At 41.8% G+C, this 19,727-nt stretch overlaps 1 protein-coding gene across 1 annotated transcript in view; it reads left to right on the top strand.

Moving 5' to 3' along the window:
• The window catches only part of FAM107B (family with sequence similarity 107 member B), a 160,326-nt gene that overhangs the window by 18,361 nt on the left and 122,238 nt on the right, over positions 1–19,727 (top strand). Inside the window, exon 2 of the mRNA XM_042944939.1 lies at positions 4,297–4,357. Coding sequence (XP_042800873.1) covers positions 4,297–4,357 — 61 coding nt within the window. The remainder of the gene's footprint in view (positions 1–4,296; positions 4,358–19,727) is intronic.

Below are 19,727 nucleotides of genomic sequence, written 5' to 3'. Positions count from 1 at the left end.
AAAACAAGTGAAATGAGAGATACTCTTGGCACTGGAATATGGTGAGTGTTGGATATCCATTTCTAAAATTACCTCCAATGGCAGACTCTTCATATCCATCAAAATGTGGACTTAGATGCTGCTAGAGAGGATGTAACAGAACTGTCACATTTTAACACATTAATTTACTGTAATTTTTTGTATGGGGGGGAGTTTTACATCAAGAGCCTCAAAAACATTCATGATCTTTGATCCAAAATCCTACCCTTGAAACTTTAATCCAAAATAATTTGAAATAACAAAAACCCTTACACTGAAAGACATTCTTTGTAGTACAGTCCAAAGAGAGAAAACTTGAAGACTCCTCAAACGTTTGGTGACAGGGAAGCAGTTATTTAAAATTAGAATTCAACTTTCTTGGGAAGGGATGGTTATATTTGGAATCCATTTTCCAGATGGAGGAAGTTGACGCCAAGAGTCAGTCATGTACTTGTTCCAACAGGTGGAGACGAATGGGACTAAATCTCCTTAATTCTTGGTCAAGAATGCTATTTTTCTCTTGAACTACCATCTTGTTTCTAAACTTGCTCTCCTAGAGTGAAATGCCAGCTGTCAGTGTTGCACTGTGAGGCCAGTTTAAAATGACTCAAAGTATGTCACTGAGCTTATACAGTTAATGATTGATCGATTGGTTGATTGACTGATTTTCTATTGCTCAAACAGGTGAATCTTAGGGGAAAAAACTTATTTGTACTAAAACATACCTTGAACTCACTCATTGTAAACATACTCAGGTTGTGGTTTAGTGTGATGTATTGCAAATATTTTAAATTTTCTGTATATTGTAATGTTTTGACATATCTCAAAAACCTTTCTGCTAGCCATTTCTTAGAGACAGCAAAGGGTCCAGCCTGGACTGTGCCTGCACGAGGCAAACTAACCAATCTAGAGTTGGACCTTCTCTGTCTGGCCTGTGTACCCCAGGAGGCAATATCCCTCTGCCTTAATTATCTCAGCGCCAGGTACCAGGCAACTAGCGACCATCCCTATGGCTCAAAGCCCACTGAAATTATTTAAAGTAGCCAATCCTAAGCTATTTACTGCACCCTGCCTTGCCTTTCCCTTGTGGAAAACCCAATAAAGTCCGTGTCCTAAAGACTCCCCTAGCTCCTGTCTTTTGCCCCCAACCACTCTGGTGTCTTTCCCATGTGGCCCTCCGAGGTGGGCTGAGCCTCTTTTCTAGGACCTGTGAGGGTGATAGACTTATTTTTTCCTGCTTTTCCTCTCCTCTGACTCCTCTTGCGGTCGAGCCTGACTGACCATCTCATAAAGAATACAAAACTCATGACCTCTCAGTAAAACATCTTGGAATTAGACCTCAGAAGAAATAGATGAAAAGCTCAGTTGTTTGCCAAATTGTATTAGCACTTCCTCTGAGCACTTTGTCAGTGCATCATCCCTGTCATATTCCATTTAAAAATAGATTAAAATACAAGATAGTGTGTGAGGCACAGAAGCTATTGACCAACGCAGCCCACTCTGGCTGCCCAGAGCTGAGGTGCATTGGCTGGTTCTGTTAGAAGTGACAGAAAACCTGATAGAAATGGGTTTTTATTTTTTAAATCCTCGTGGTTTAAAAAAATGTTTATTTATTTATTTATTTTGAGGCAGGGTTGGGGGGAAGGGGAGAAAGAAAGAAGGAGAGAGAGAATCTCAAGCAGACTCCACACTGACAGCACAGAGTCTGTCACAGATCTCCATCCCAGGAAGAGATCATGCCCTGAGCCAAAATTGAGTCTGAGCCTTGACTGAGGACCCAGGTGCCCCTAAATGTGTGTGTGTGTGTGTGTGTGTGTGTGTGTGTGTGTGTGTGTTTAGGAAAAAGGAACATAATAGCTGACTTAGGCTGAAAAGTCCAAGGTTAAGCTGTCTTCTGGAATGCTTGGATTTGGGGCTCTAATGATATCACTGGGACTCAGTATCAGTCCATCTCTTGGCTCTGCCTTTCTTTGTGTGGATGTCTGTCTCAGCTGCGTGTGACAGCACCAGCTCCAAACCTCAAAGTCGCTTCAGGTTTTACTGGGTAAGAATAGGAGTCAAATTCCTATTCCAAAGTCCAGAGGAAATCTATCATTAGCCTTGATTGGGTCACATGACTACTGCGAACCAATCACACGGAAATGCAGTGGACTGATGGGCCTGCCCTGAGTCACATGACCACCCCTGGAGTAAGTAGTATGGAGGGAGGTCCATGGAGCTCTGGGCTGGTTTCATAGGAGCCACAGTTGGTGAAGAGTGGGAGAGGATGACTTTAAAGAGGAAACCGGGTCACACTTACTAGATAGAGTGAGTGAATGCCAGGCAGCAAAATCAACAGATGTCTACTACAGTTGGACTGTTGTCATTTTATTCTAGCTCTGCTGGGGAAAAGCCAGTGAGAACAAATTCAGCAAATCACAGACTTGCACTGAAGAGAAGAAACACAAGAATCTAAGAAGCTCAGTCTTTTTTCTCTAAATAGAACATAGTTTACACTATCGAAGACAGATGCTTGTTTATTCTATGCTGAGAGCTCTCCAGCCAAGAGGATTCCAAATATCCTTCCATCTGCAGATCTTTCCAGGGCTTTGCAATTTTTACTATTTAATGAGAAAAATTGGGGGAGGGGCACTTTAAAATAAAATAATATGTTTGGAGGAAAGCTGAAGGGCTACATTATTTCACAATTCTGGAATTCAAAGCAATAAAAAGTAAAACACTGTTACAGGCTCAAAGGAGAATACTATCATCTATGAAACAATTTTATTTGGTTATTTGGGCATTTTGAGAGACTTTCCCTATAGCTGTATTATAAAATAACTCCTGTGTTTTCATTATATACAGTCCTGTTTGGCCTTGTGAAACAAGAAATTAGGTGCTGTATTTAGTTTATGCATAATGGGGCTTTCTATCATTTACATGCCCTTTGGTGTAGTATTAATTCACATCCCTTTTAAAAATATAATTTTGGAAGCAATTATCATTAAAATTTCTTACAACTTTTAAATTTGAGATAATTGAACTGAACGCGTGTTTACTCACATCGCCCATGCCAATACTGGTTCATGGGTTTCAAAAGTAGAATAAGTTTTTGGAACTGCTCCCTGATGAACATTTGAAGATGACTTTTGATCTCTGGAAAAGCATTTGTTCCCAACATAGGTGAAATCAATTCCCTTGTAAGTTAAGTGTGATGACAATTTAAAGAAACTATTCTTCATGAGTTGAAAAGAACACTTCTTTATCTTACTAACTAAGCCTGAGAGTATGATGGATTCTCATCTAGATGAGATAGTACTTAGGAGCTGCAAACTCACAACAAATGGGGGGGTACTCCTACCATGGATAATATCAATTTTTGAGTTCCATTGTTCCACTTTGGTTACAGAGTAGCCTCGGTTATCATTTATGGAACCCCACACCCCCATGCTTTGTTGTGGTCCAAAACATCTTCTAGTGGGCTACACTCTTTGGAGGAACAAAATATGTGCAGAAAGTGTGCCAGTCTGGGAAGGATGCTGAGTAGATAACTGCATGCAGTGTAATTGAAGGGATCTTGCATAGAAATTAAGGTCCCACAGAAATAGCCCATAAGAGGCACTCAAATATTTGTTCAAGGAAGGAAAAAAATAAGTGAGGGAATCAGCGTAAAGTCATCTTGCAGACAAAATTAGAAAAGCATCTTGTAGACATTCTTTTTAATTTACCTCCCTCACTCCTAGCTCAGTCTACTTTAGCAATGCTACAGGAGTCACAACGTCATTAAAAAATATCATACCGGAACTCAGAGAAGAATGTGTTTACTCAACTTCCCAGAGATAAAAAAAATAACTGAATGGTGATAGATTTTTCAAAAATAGGTGAAATCAGCTCTTTGCATATTGAAGAGTAAAGCATAATTATCTTTGTTACACCATGCTGGTGGAATATCTGACTTGTGGAGGAACCTACCACAACTTTGCCTAAGTAATCGATGCTCCCAAACATGTTAGTCACTGAGGGCCCCTGGATTGTATTGCTTCAGGGACCACATCCATAGACACTTCCCTGTGCTGGCACCCTAGAGTTTGTAACCCAGCACCCCTGTAGTTATTCTACTCAACATCTGTTGTTGAATTTGTTGCTTGTCCAAAGACTCAGTTCGTTAAGTGTTTGGTCTAATTTTTTTTCAGATCTTGAACTCATATTAATTCAGTAGGTTTGCAGAAAGTGTTTATGTAAATTAGTGCATATTTTTAATGTCTCCCTATTTTTCTGGTTTGTGGGGCTGTAACTCAGGAAGAAGAGGACTCCCGGGAAGAACCTAAATGTCTCGAGTCGGAACAGAAGATGGCATCAGGTAGAGTACATTCAGTGTGACGCCTCCTTTTCTGGGCTGCTGTTGCTGACAGCAGGGCTTGCAGCATCCAAAAGCTTTGCATGTTGCCAGAGAAAGTCTGTGTGACTTTCCAAATGATTGGAAACATGACTAGAAATGTCACTTGTGATGTATTCCAGGCACGATGTCTAGACAATCTGGTCATCATGCCGAAACTAGCTGCTTCTCTTCTTTCTTTTATTGATTCCAGTTCTTGATGAACAAATACTTGCAATGAAGTAAATGATAATGATGAAGAAATTTCAAATTTGGGAATACTAAAATAAGTAGCGTAGCTGTTCACTGAAGTTTTTATGATTACCTTGGGAAATGATACTTAGTTGCATTTGCTGGGTTTCTTTTTATGTTAGTGCATAGTGAAATACGCTGCTTTGCTAAGACTATTTACCCCATAATAGGACTCCCTATGAGATACTATGGAAAGAAACAGTGATGAGTAAATTCATAAGTTAGTTTCTGACTATGATCAGTAAGGATAATGACATGCAATGCTCATAAAAAGAAACGTTAGTTGAATGGACCTAACAATAATGAAAGCTAAGTCTCTGCTTCTATATTCAAATGGATTTGAGCTTGGTGTTTTCGATGTTTAGGGGTTAGAAGAGGGATCCAGATGTGTTTGCTGCTGGCAGAGGCTCGTGTTTTTACATTTTAATGGAAATCAGAGAGCAGGATTGAGAAAATGGAAATGGTAATGAAAAAATGCAAAGTGGGGGGAGAGGTGGCACCCTGCTCTGATATAGATGGAGGAAAGAGAATTAGCAATTAAGCATCTCCACCATCTCCCTCTATACCCCTCCCAAGTGTCTATCTGCAACAATAACAAACATTGCTTTATATTGGTGCCTCTCCCTAGGACACTCTCCCCTTGCAGATCCTTGTTTCGCTGCCTCCTTCTCATCATTCAGGTATCCACTGAAATGTCTACTCCCTGAGGCCATTTTGTCATTCCTTCCCACCACTCCTCATGTCATTGCCCATTTTTATTTGTTTCATAACTCTTATGACAATCTAAAATTATCTTTCTATGGATTGGTTTGGTTACTTATTTTTCCCTAGAGAGTAGAAACCTTGCCTGTCTTATTTAACAGTATCTTAGCACCTTGGACAGTGGCTGGAACCTGGTAGTCATTCAGTAAATTCTTACTTGAGTCCTTTGTGTCCACTATATGCAAGGTATTTTCTTTCTCTGTATAATGGAGATATAGGTAGGGTAGGTTTGATGTAAGCCAACTCTGTAGCTACTTTAGATGTAGACCCTTTAGATTGGGCTATAAAGGAGCATAAGACATGACACATGCCTTCAGGAAAACAAAAGTCTAAGGCATAGATGTGTTTGGAACACAAGAAATAATGTGAAAAGACTGATCCAACCAAAGCCCTGTGGTTACATTGAGGAAGTAGAATCTAAGAAGCTTCCTTGAGTTGATGATGCTCGTAAGGAGTTTTGGAGTTTGAAAGTAGCGGTATAGAGTGGGCAGAGTTGGAGCTTGTGTATCATACCCATGAAAATTGTTCTGAATGCTACTTTTGCACACACACTCTTGATTTTCAGTTCCTCAGCTAGAGAAGGCTGGAATAATGGCCATTGCTGGGTCAATGCAAATTTGGCCAAGAGATTTTGAGTTTCCTGGTTGCTGTTGTAAATGGTATCACTTGCTCTCTTGGTATAGTGCCCACTAGATTTTGAAGGCATTTGTTCACATCCAAAGACTTGACTACCTCACATGTTGTGAAGGCACAACTACTCACTAAAGCTTTTCTAAAACATGAGTTGACTCCAACACATCCCACCATGACACCTCTGAGTGAGAAATCAGGGATCCCATTCTCAAACAGTCTGCTAGCATTCTTCAAACTTTAAGTCCTTCGAGTGTGTTACTAGAAATGTATATAGTGGTAAAGATTTTCCTCCAAAAATACATTTGGAGTCAGAGATCCCAATGAACATAATTCTGCAGAAAAAGAGGGACACAGTTTAGTTAGAAATCTATAATCCACATTTCTTTGTGATTGAATTGTATGGCTTTAGAATTTGGATTGTGAATAAATATTCACCTATTTTCTTAAAAAACACCAAATAATGCTATTCTCTAAGTAGAAATTTTGAGAAGAAAATGCAAAAATTTCTCACTACTTCTAAAAAGTGCTTGGGTTCACCAACTTTGGGACTTACTACAGAGCCCCTTTCGTTTACAGGACTTACTCCCAAAAGTGCATCTCTACACTGTGGCACTAGTGTACTTTGCCTCTAGTTTTCGTCCATTAGTTCAGATATACTGTGTTTGTTAACCATTCTTTGAAGTCATATTATGTGTAAGTTGTGTCTGCCAGGTTATTTGAAAAGTATGAACATAAAATACAATAACTAAGAAATGTTTATTGGATGCCTACTATGTGCTAGACATTGTGCTAGGAATAATGCCATATTTAGAGTGGTAACTAGGACAGACATGACTCCATGTTTCATGGAGTTTGTGGGCCAATGAGAAATGCAGCCATTAAACAAATAAAAGGAGATACCATATGGTTTCACTCTTATGTGGATCCTGAGAAACATAACAGAAACCCATGGGGGAGGGGAAGGAAAAAAAAAAAAAGAGGTTAGAGTGGGAGAGAGCCAAAGCATTAGAGACTGTTAAAAACTGAGAACAAACTGAGGGTTGATGGGGGTGGGAGGGAGGGCAGGGTGGGAGGGAGGGCAGGGTGGGTGATGGGTATTGAGGAGGGCACCTTTTGGGATGAGCACTGGGTGTTGTATGGAAACCAATTTGACAGTAAATTTCATATATTAAAAAATAAAAACAAAATGTGTATAAAAAAAAAATAAAATAAAAAAAATAAAAAATAAAAAATAAAAAATAAAAAAAAAAAAAAAATAAACAAATAAAAGGAAAATGTAAATTATGGAGAAATTGTACCCTTTAAAAAACAAGTAAAATGTAAATTCTAGAGAAAGCAGGGTTCTGTGGAAGTCTTGCCTTTAGAGCTTGTACTTAAATAGTGTCTCTAAAACATGGACACAGAGGGCTAAGACGACAGGTCTGATACAGTGCATGCTAAAACACAGACAGGAGTGGGGGGATGAGGTGAGAGAAACTCAATTTGGCGGACCCAGGAAGTTATCCAAGGGATTGCAGCATACGAGTTGGGTCTTGAAGAATAGATATGAAATCCTTTTGTGAAGAAAGACACATTAGCCAGGATATTTATAAAGTGAAAACCAAATACTATATAATGAATCTAAGCGATACCTATTTGGCATTCAGCCTCTTTTTGTGGCCGCTGACCTAATCCTCAAGCATCAGTCACTTTATCCTGAGATCTATAATTTATACTTGCAGGGTCCACCCAGGGGCTAGAACAGGTTAATTGGGAGTGTGTTTAAACTTTACCATCATCATTACCTGTCATTTGCTCTCTAATAATTCAGTGTCTGTGTATATTTGAGGGTTTTTTTTTTAAGTAAGTGACCTGCGTGTAATAGAACCCTAATGCCTACTCAGAATCAGGGAGCACTTCCCCTTGACTTTATGGATATATTAGCTGAGTGGATAGAGTGCCCATTTATAATAAGTCTCTTTTAATGTGATACACCATGAGTGGCTGTCAGCTGGTGCTTCATTTTAGCAAGACCAGTGCTAGGCATGTTCATCATCAGATAGATAAAATTTACCTTTGCCTCAAGACTGCCCTTTCCAGGCCCTGCCCCTCCACAGTGGGGTTCCCTCCTCACTACCTTTGGTCCCCAGTTCTGCTACCATCAAAACAACATGCAGGGTTCCTGGGTGGCTCAGTGGTTTGAGCATCTTGTTCTTGGTCTCCTCTCAGGTCATGATCTTCTCACCGTTCATGAGATTGAGCCCACATCAGGCTCTATGACCTGCTAGCATGGAGCCTGCCTGGGATTCTTTCTCTCCTCCTTCTCTCCCCTCCCTTGCTCATGTGCACTCTCTCTCTCTCAAAATAAATAAATAAGCTTTAAAAGAAAAGAACATGCAATCAGGCATGTATACATTGGTACGTAATTAATTTACCTGATTATGTTGCCTCTTCTACAGCCTATTGGTATTTTATGGTGCAAATGTACCTATGGAATGAAAAAATTTGGTGGCTGTTCAAAGGACTTTAAACATTAGCAAACAGGTAAGAAGAGGAGTGCTTTCTGGTTACAGACACAATGTATGGTTAGTCACTTTCTTGACTTGAGTAAGGCCTTGAATCATTGGGATGCTCAGTGAAGATTCCATCAGACTGTGTGTTCCTTAAAAGCAAGTTTTATGTCTGTGCACAAGTGAGGCTAGATCCTTTATGCAAAGGTGCAATTTTGGAGATATCTTGCATCATTCTCCTATGACATTCTGCTTATAACTGCACAGGGAAAAGGAAGAATGAGGTAATGGACCCATGAAAAATGGTGATATGAGTGGAGATATTGTGAAGGAAAGATTTCCATAGGTAACAGTTCCTTTGAGGTGGCCATGGTGTTATGTGAAAAACAGAGAAAAACAATGATACTTTACTGATTGTGACAAGAAGGACAACATAATTCCAAGCAGAAGGATCTATATGTCAGCAAGGAGCTGACAATATGACCCTCTGAAGATAAGCCAGTTATTGGAAGTATCCAAGGACAGGGGAGGGTTTACATGTTCTCACCTGATTTGGTGCCTCATTTCTCGGCTGCTACATCACGGTTGGCAGACATTTTGGTCTCTATGGCTCACTTTGCCATCTGTTCCCAGATCTTTCCTTCTGTAGGTTTTCTTTCCCTTTTGCATTGCCATGAGAGGTGTTCCTTTCCCAGAACCTTCTGTAGTTGCTCTGACTTTTGGAGAAGTTTTTTTTTTTTAATTTTTTTTAATTTTTTAAAATTTACATCCAAATTAATTAGCATATAGTGAAGCAATGAATGATTTCAGGAGTAGATTCCTTAATGCCCCTTACCCATTTAGCCCCCTCCCCCCCACAACCCCTCCAGTAACCCTCAGTTCTCCATATTTATGAGTCTCTTCTGTTTGGTCCCCTTCCCTGTTTTTATATTATTTTTGTTTCCCTTCCCTTATGTTCATCTGTTTTGTCTCTTAAAGTCCTCATATGAGTGAAGTCATATAATTTTTGTCTTTCTCTGACTGACTAATTTCATTTAGCATAATACCCTCCAGTTCCATCCATGTAGTTGCAAATGGCAAGATTTCATTCTTTCTGATTGCTGAGTAATACTCCATTGTATATATATACTACATCTTCTTTATCCATTTATCCATCGATGGACATTTGGGCTCTTTCTATCCTTTGGCTATTGTCGATAGTGCTGCTATAAACATGGGGTTGCACGTGTCCCTTTGAAACAGCACACCTGTATCCCGTGGATAAATGCCTAGTAGTGCCATTGCTGGGTCGTAGGGTAGTGCTATTTTTAGTTTTTTGAGGAACCTCCATGCTGTTTTACAGAGTTGCTGCACCAGCTTGCATTCCCATGGAGAAGTTTTGCCATGAGGCTTAATTTAATCTCTTTCTATTCCATGGAAGGGCCCTTGGAACAAGCCAAGCACTGCACATACACACAACAGCCTATAAAAGGCATCAATATTGAGCAAGGTTAAAACTGAGCATTACCTTTTTGGTACAGAGACTCAGGTTTACAAGCTGACATAAAGGAACTCCAGATCTTGCCCAAACTAATCTTATCTTTAGCTAAATGATAGAAATTACGTAGTACCACTTTTCGGAGATTAGCACATCCTATCTTCATTTATTCATTCATTCCCTTGTGGATGGGGAGACAGATGAATGGGCAGCTATGCTTTCTTGAGAGAGTTTTTTTTTTTTTTAAATGAATTGCACCCTTTCTGGTGGCTATATTTCAAAAAGAAAGTAAAATGTGTTTTTAAAATGTTGGCTCTGTCTTGCCATTTTTCTTGCCCGTGCGTTGCTTTAAAAGCAGGCCAAATATTTTTGAATGCTAAAGCAACTTTCAAATGTGTTTAAAATTCAAGAACACTTTGCTGAATCCTTATCATCTTTTTGGTTGCACTCAGCTGGGGCTTTTGGGGGCCCCAAGATTGCAACACTTAGATCATAATGGGAGAATCTTGTAAGTCGAAGCTATTTTATGACAGTCAGAACATTTCATTGGAACACTCCTTTTGCTAAAGGTCACCTGCGGCTGAGTGGGGCCCGGCACGCTTTCAGAGTTGGCTGTCTGTATCATCTGCATTTTGTCAAGTTTTCATTTCCTGTGGTTTGTAGGTTTCTTGTGTGTGAAGTAAACCCCAAACGGTTAAAATTCTTCAACTAAAAATGAATGCAATAAGGAAAAAAAAATGTATGTATTTTTGTAACCTTTATGAGGAAGTGAGACCAGGTTCCACTGAACAGCTGCTTAAGCGACATGATGTTGCCGTGTGTGTGTGTGTGTGTGCGTGTGCATTGTGTGTGTGTGTGTGTGTGCATATGTGTGTGTGTGTGTGTGTGTGTGCATATGTGTGTGTGTGTGTGTGTGTGTGTGTGTGTGCATGTGTGTGAGGCTGGCCCCCTGTGGGAAGGCGACACTTTTGGCAGGGAGCCTCGGGAGGTGAGAAAATGACCTATTCTCTGGCAATTCAGACAAAGTGTTTGGTCTTAACTTTCATGTCACAGTAGGACAGTCAAAATGAGCTTTCCACCCAGCCAACTGTATTTCAGTTACACCCCACTTTGTGCAAAAAAAGGTTATTTATTTTCCTTACCGATTTTTCCAAGGCGTGGGCCAAAGAATGAAGAGAGGACTGTTCAGGTAAGGAAGTTAGAAAACAGAAGATGCTGTACACTTCCTTTGTCCTGGGTTTACTCTCTTTCCATCCCCTTGACCTTAGAACAGACAGTCTGAGGTCCTAGGAAGCCTTTTAATCACAGAAGATGCTGCTGGGGGCTGTAGATGACCTGATCCCTAAATTTCTATATGGGATGGTTGGATGTCTTGGTCTGCATGGCTTCCGTCCCTACCTCCTGTTAGGGCTCTGCTCTCAGCAAGCCTTTCCCTGACCACCCTGAGCAAAAAACTGTGATCTGTCCTTCAACTCTAACCTCTTTGCCCCATCTTGCTTGTCTGAAAGCCACTTACCACCCTGGCGCACCATGTCCTTTATTTACTCTTTGTGTGTCTTCCCCTTCTAGAATGAGCTCCATGAAGGCAGCAGTGTTTGAGCATTTTATAGGCCACTGTGTACATCATGAATGCCTACAACAGAGCCCTATGTATAGTGGGTGCTCAATAAATGTTTGTTGGACGAAGAGGGAATGCTTGCTCTTTTCTTTTAAACTTTTGCTGAAGCAATGAGCTCAGCCAGAATCTGAACGCTGAGTGCATTTTTCTATTTGTTTTTTTTCCCCCAGCTCTCAACACAATGTCTGGAATATGAAAGAGCTCAAAATAAATGGTTGTTTGACTGAAGTATGAGTGCATGCATGAATGATCAAGTCTGGCTTATAGTACAACTTTTAATATCAAAACTGTTTCTCAGCTGGGGCTCTAACAAACATAAAGAGAACCATGGGTGGGGGGTGGTGGCCAAAGATGGGGGAGACATGAGGCTTGCCTTCAAGTAGCTAAATGTACTTCCTGTGCCTGAGTTTACCTTCTTTCCATTTCCTTGCCTGTAGGACAGTCTGTGGGTTCTGGGAGGCCCTTTATTAGAGAAAATGCTGCTGGGTTGCAGATGACCTCCAGCCAAGTCCTGATCCCTACACTCCTGTGTGGGACCTAGATACCATGCTTTTGTTTTAGCCTAAGGAGTCCCACTATTTTGTCTCTACTTCAAATACTAGTTGACTGAATGTTCACTGTCATATAAATTCTTCCCAAGAAGTGATGGTCTATCAGAGGAATAAGCACCTGCAGAAGCGATATAATCCCTAATCCAAAAACGAAAACACCACTGGATGGGGAGGCCATGTTTGGGCTCTAACAGATACTCGTAAGGAGGAAGATGTTTCTAGAATTTATTCACAGGTCCTGCATTATCAGTGTAAGTAGGAGAAAGACATGGGGTGGGGGGAGAGTGCAGCTAGATTTTCTTTGCTGTTAAATCAACTGGCCTTGCCCTCGAATCCAAGAAGATGCTTCTCTGGTGGGTGGTGGTGGGGAGGGAGTGGGGATGATTCTTGTCTTTGGCAACACAAGGCAGCAATGGTTTTCCTTCATGCAGGAAAGGACATTTCCTGTCCTGCCTGTTAGAGATGTACCACTCTGCTCCTAGCTCAATATTATTTTGCATTGAGAACGTGTCAGACTTAAGAAATCCGGTTTCTGAGTTCTCAGCGCTGTCCTAGGCAACAGCCAGTAAGCGATACTACCACCCACAGCTCTGAAACCACAGCGTCCATCCACCTCAGGGTCACCCAAGAGCAGTTTCTGGTTTTTCTCCCCTCTCCATGGGCAGAGAGCTAATCATTTCCAGATTTCTTTTATTCAGGAAATTCAATAGACCATTTATTGTTCATAAATGAGAAAACACAAACATAAATAAAAGTGAGAGTTTGATTTAGGTCTCTGTGCTCAAGGCACCCTTGATGTATGGTTGACTGACCAGGCACCTGTTTCTTGAAGAGGAGCTGAAATGCACCTGCAGAGGCAATGCCTGGTTTTGCTGTTGTGCCCACGCACCCCAGAAGACACCTTGGTAGCTTTATCAAGTACTAGTCCCCTCAGCACTTCTGGAGACATGAGGCTTTCCAGAAGTTTATCCAGGTCATAAAATGAATCAGTTACTAGGAATGAATTTTCAATGCGGCAATACTTGGAGCAGAATTGCCTAATTTGTGTGCGTGTGTGTGTGTGTGTGTGTCACAAGATGTTTCTGTGCTATTTTACTTTCCTCTATTATTTCACTGTTTGTTTAAAATTTGTTATTGGGGGTTTGTAAGAATCCCTTAGAGCAGACAGGATTGTGAAGGCAACACTAATACACAAAAGCAGCAATGACGAAGCGGCACTTACAGGAAATACATGAGACCACAAAATGGTGGTCTTCCAGTGTTTCCATCCTGCAGGAACCTCTCTTCTACCGCTCATGTCCTGTCCCCAGACTAGAAAGCTGGGGCTTGTGTCACATGCTGCGTGTTTGGATGCCCAGCCCACTCTGTCCTTGGGGTGTCCCCTTCCTCCTGTTCTCAGGTTGCGGACAGTGGAAATCATCATGTAGAGGTTCCAGCTGGTCATTGTCACAAAGGCTCTTAGGTAAGAGAGAAAAGGTGAAGTTTTTAAATCTCAAAGATTGTTGTTGTCGGTGGTGTTCTTGTTGGTATTTACCCACGTTTCCCTGCAAACGTTTAAATGAAGTGGCTCTTTGGTCCTAGGGGGTCCCCTAAGGTCAGCGTCTTTATTTCCCTCACTCACTCAGCCGGGTTCAATTTGGCTTCATGGCAGTCAGACCCCATCACCCACTTAAGGATTCCTGGTGGGTCAGCCACTGCTCCAGAATTTGTATATGGGAGGAGCACAGATCAAGCCATATAGTTGAAAAGATTTGTTCTAAAGTCATTTTTGTATGGCACTTCATTGAGAAAATGCCATCTTCCAGATTCCGAGGGGAGATGGTGGCGGTGCAGGATTGCTGAAGCTGGGGGGTGTGGCCACCGTGCCCCCACCTCCACTTCTGCGGACACGCCCCACTTCCAGGCCTGCAGGTGTCTGCCTCAGGGGTTCTGTTCCAGAACCTGCTCTGACCCCCCTCAGTAGCCCTCAAGCAAGCGCTGCTGCGACCTAGTGAAGCAATACCTCTGCTCCCTGGCCCCTTGGGGAGGCCAGCTGTGGGGCACACGCCCTGCCCTGGTGCCCCAGAGTTGCCGCTGAGAGCCAAGCCCCCCCCCCCCCCCCCCCCCCCCCCCCCCCCCCCCCCGTCACCCACAGAAGTAGCTGGTGGCCCTTCCTCCCGGCTTCTCCTCCCACTGCCCCCCCTGCTGTTGCCCTCACCTGCCGCATACATGGCTTCTGGGGGCATCCATAATGAGACAGGGGCCCCTGGCACCGGCACCACGTTCAACACACCACAACGTATTCAAAAGAATCAGTGAGCCTAAGATCTCACAACCAAAACAAAACCAAAACAAAAAACAAACAAAAAAAAATCTGAAAATATTTTTTTTAATGTAAATGCAAACTAGCTGCTTTGATTACTACCTCATTAACTGGTCAAAATGGCGGCCTTCCTAAGCTTCTTAAAAATTCTCCAACCTTGGGGCACCTGGGTGGCTCAGTCAGTTGAGCCTCCGACTCTTGATTTCAGCTCAGGTCATGATCTCAGGGTGATGCGGTGCCGCCCCAAGTTGGGCTCCACCTGGGGTATGGAACCTGCTTCAGATTCACTCTCTCCCTCTGTTCCTCCCCCACCCCCTCCCCTTTCCCTGTGTGGCCTGCACTCTCTCTCTCTCTCTCAAAAAAAAAAAAAAAAATTCTCCAACCTTTTCTGAATGCAGCATTCTGTCCTTACCCATTAATTGGGGCGTGTTGAATGATTACTAAGAAGGAATAAGATTTTTCCATCTCGAAGTTGACTATCACAAAGCATAGTTGCTTAGATACGGCCACATTGTGACTCATTTTGAACTCACTTGACATGAGTTGAAGAGTGGATTTGAGTCACAAAACCATTTATTTTTGAGTCCCAAACATGAGCTCTAATGTTCAGCTGAGTTATTGATTGGATCTATGTGAACTTGAATAATCATTTACCTTATTTTGAGCCTGTTTTTAAAAAACAGCTTAGAAAAGAACACCTCTGCTTCCGTACCCTTCATCACAGAGAGATGATGAGAAAGAGACAATAAAATACCATAGTAAAATGTTAAGTGAATTTTCTGTAACAAATTATGGCTGCGGGTTGGTATGTGGTCTGTGTTCCACACAGCTATTCAAAAACAGTGAGTAATTCTGAAAGCCTGAATGGTGATTTTTAACTGCTTAGGACTGGCGTTACCAATAGGGCAAAGTCAGATACGTTTTCTTTGGCCTGCAGTCTTTAAAATTAAAAAAAAAAAAAAAAAATGATCGCCAGTGTTTAAAGCCTGGAAAATTTCCTGTAAAAATTTAGGTTCTGATATCTCTTGAGAAATTGAAAAACCTGGCCATACCCGGCCTGCCTTCCTAAGTGATAAAAAATAATAATCAGCTGGTGTCGCATCCCTGAGAGGTTACATCCCCATCCTGCCTGTGTCTGAGGAGCAGGTGAGATTGTGTGGGGGCCATTGCCATGGAAACAGGGCAGGCAATGCTAGCTCGCACCAAGCTGGTGAGCACTGACCTCGGCCAGCCATCTTCACACGGTTCCCTGAAGCTCCCCGCAGTTGCATTTTCTTCTGGGTCAGAGGCTAATTCCATACTCTTCAGAGGCTTCTCATGATTTCGATAATGGAGTAGTACAAACATTTTGCGACTCTGAAGGGCACCACCGGGAAGGGGAACCGCTTAGTGGATGGGTGTGGCTGAACAGCTATAAGTACAGCCCCAGCTCGCACCTTAATGACACAGGACATAGGAGGACTAGGGACAGCTCTGGGGCCACACCTGCCTCTCTAGACCTTTTCCTTTCACAGGAGCTAAGGGGTCACTGTGTTCCCAGTGAGAGGGCTGTGGTAAAGGACTTCTGTTTCTGCTCTTGCTCAGCAAGACTGATGTCACATTCCCTTTGCGAGCATTTGCTCATCTGGCCGTGTGCCTGGCACCTTTTAGATGGATTTCGATCAAGCATGACTCCAGTGTATACAGTAATCATGGAAAATTTCAGCTTTCCTATCCAAGGAGAAACTGACAAGAGGGACACACTGCCCCCTTGGCTTTTAGAAGCAGAACCAGATCAAGGACTTTAAAAGTCAGGGCACGTTTGGCAGAGGCCCAGTGCTAGTATTTGGCCGTCACTGTAAATACTGTGGCATCAGTTCATTTGGTTACATGGTTAACTCGTCCATGTGTTCAACAAACATTTGTGGAGCCTGCCCTCTGTGTTGAGCACCGATACAGGGCCTCAAGTCTCGCCTTGTTGGTTTTATGCCCTCAGCCCTAATAGCCACGTTTCCAGAATTTCAAGCTTTAACATTTTTCTTGTGTCTGCATTCTTTTCATGGCTGCTCTGCTATAAAGTGGGTTCATAGGATGCGGGTCCATCCAACCATTGGAAAAGGTTTAAGGAAAATGGAACATCATGTTACTTCCTTCAGGTATCCACACTTTCTCTGCTCCTTACCACTTACAACCCATTGAGTGTATCCGGAGTTCATCTGATCCAGCTGCCATTTTTGATTTGAGCGTATTCAGGATCGCATGCTCTGAATTGTCCTTTTCTAACAACTGAACATGAAATGTCTGGTACACATGTTTGCCGGATACTCTAACGATGACACTAAGTACTTGCAATGCATTAGGTGCTATGCTAAGTGCTTTATGTGAATTTCTTGTGTAATCCTCTGAACAGCCCTATGGAGTGGGTACTACATTGTCCCCACTTTGCAGATAAGGAAACTCAACCTTAAACCTTTAGTTTATCCCAACATAGGCCCAGTTGAGTCCAATGCCCTATGCCCTTAGCCATTTCAGCAACTCTGCAAATACCAATACGTCTTCTGAACAGAGTTGAGAATTTCTGAGCACTACCATACTGAGGGAGTAGATTTTGTCTCTGCTTTGAGCACGTTTATCAGCAGGGATCTTAGATCTGGTGCCCTTTAGGAAGGCTAATGCTCCTGGTTTCCTGTGAGGAGGGCACCCTGGAGTAGGGCAAGTTCCTGGAATTTGCCCTGGGTATATGAAGTCATGCTTTGGTTGAGATGAAATAAATGAGTCTTGACTCCCCCACCCCCCCTCCCCGCCTAAGATTTGGCGAAGTTGAGGATCTTTGTTTTTTAATCTGCTTCACTCTATTAAGATATTATGTTGAAATCTAGAAGCAGATAAGAACAAACTCCCCCCAAACTTGACTCTTCTCTCCCAACTGTATAATTTGTTTCCCTCCATTTTGGTTTTTAGCTTCAATGTTATGTTTGATTCCTACTTTCCACTTAAGCTCTGTATTGAGTTTCTTTGCAGTATTTCTCATATCTATTCCAACTTTTCTGGTCCTGCTGTCACACTCCAGTTTAAGTCATTATTCCCCCACCCCCATGCCCAAACTATTTTAATAGTTTCCTAATGCTTATTTATTTATTTATTTATTTAGAGAGCACATGCACAATGTGGGAGAGGGGCAGAGGGAGAGAAAGAATCTTAAGCAGGCTTCACACCCAGCATAGAGCCTGACACGGGGCTTGATCTCACGACCCTGAGCCAAAATCAACAGTCATATGCTTAACTGACTGAGCCACCCAAGTGCTACCCCTAACTGATCTTTCTGCCTCTGGATCTTACCTACTCTTGTCCATCCCACACATCACTGTCAGAGTACTTATTCATCTATTAAAATCATACCTAGGCTTAAAAGGTCCAAATCAAATTCTGAGGTCTTGATGAAATAATGGAGTACATACTGAGAAGTAATCTCCCCAACACCTCTCTTATGGCCCATAACTTATAATTATGTGTGGACATGACTTATCTCTGCCAATTGTTTATCCAATATTCATCTTCTCTTCTTTAGCCACAGGATCGTGATATTGTTGGGTGCGGTTTTATGCCCAGCTATAAAACTACATTTCCCAGGCTCCCTTACAGATAGGGCTGCCAATGTTATATAAACTAAGTTGTCAGGAGATACCTTAATTTGGTTCCCCCAGAAGTAGATCCTGGGACAAGGATTCTAGCACAACTTCTTTGGAGGAGATCCTAGGAAGCATAGGTAGTGGGGAGGGGAAGTGAAATAGCATAAGGTAGGCAGTCAATCAAGGGTTGGTTATTAAGAAAATAATCATGTTTGGTGACTAGAGTTTCATCCTACCAGGGAACTATGGGATGTACCTCAGGTGTTGGCGGTTTCAAGTTGGGACAGTGTGTAAGATGGTAAGAGCAAAGGAATATGACTGAGTTTTATCTTCAATAGAGTTTTTTTTTTTTTTTTTTTTTTTTAGGATAGTTTTAGGTTCACAGCAAAATTGAGCAAAAGGTACAGATATTTCCCATATGTCTCCTGCCCTGACACATGCATAGCCTTCTCCATTATCAACATCCCTGACCAGAGGAGAACATTTGTTACAACTGATGGACCCACACAGACACATCATAATCACCCAAACACCGTAGTTTACATCAGAGTTCACTCTTGGTATTGTACGTTCTATAGTTTGGACAAATGTGCAATGACATATATCCATCATACAGAGTATTTTCACTTCCTTCAAAATCCTCTGTGCTCTGCCCATTCATCCCTTCGTCCTCCTCAACCCCTGGTGACCACTGATCTGTTTACTATCGCCATAGTTTTGGCTTTTCCAAAATGTCATATAGTTGGAATCATACAGTATATAGCCTTTTCAGATTGGCTTCTTTCACTTAGTACTATGTATTTAAGATTCCTTCCTGTCTTTTCACAGCTTGATAACTTATTTCTTTTTAGCACTGAATAATATTTCATTGTCTGGATGGACCACAGTTTACTCATCTACTGAAGGATATCTTAATTGTTTCCAAGTTATGGTAGTTATGAGTAATCTGCAATAGACATCTGTGTGCATGTTTTTGTGTGGATGAAGTTGGTAGATAAGGTTTCAGCTCCTCTGGGTAAACACTAAGGAGTGCAATTGCTGGACCCCATGGTTAGAGTATAATGTCTTCCATAATGGCTAAACCACTTTGCATTCCCACCAGCAATGAATGAGAGTTCTTGTTTGTCCGCATCCTCGCAGACATTTGGTGTTGTCAGTGTTCTGGATTTTGGTTATTCTGAAGGTGTCTAGTGGCATCTCATTATTGTTTTGTGGCTGTTTTTTTTTTTTAATTTTTTTTAACGTTTATTTATTTTTGAGACAGAGAGAGACAGAGCATGAACGGGGGAGGGTCAGAGAGAGAGGGAGACACAGAATCTGAAACAAGCTCCAGGCTCTGAGCCATCAGCACAGAGCCTGATGCGGGGCTTGAACTCACGAACCGTGAGATCATGACCTGAGCCGAAGTCGGACGCTTAACCGACTGAGCCACCCAGGCGCCCCGTGGCTGTTTTTTTTTTAAATAACATTTCATTTTTACTATAAGCATATGTTAACTTATTTAAAATTTAGTTATATAATAAAATGGAAAAAAGCTAATGATTTAACGCGAAGTGCAAAAAGTAGGGTATAGAATTATTTACTCTTTAAATTTTTTTTTTTTCAATGTTTTTTATTTATTTTTGGGACAGAGAGAGACAGAGCATGAAAGGGGGAGGGGCAG

Source organism: Panthera leo, chromosome B4, assembly GCF_018350215.1.
Source record: "Panthera leo isolate Ple1 chromosome B4, P.leo_Ple1_pat1.1, whole genome shotgun sequence".
In the NCBI taxonomy this organism is placed as follows: domain Eukaryota; kingdom Metazoa; phylum Chordata; class Mammalia; order Carnivora; family Felidae; genus Panthera; species Panthera leo.
This window is presented reverse-complemented; position numbering and strand designations above follow the sequence as displayed.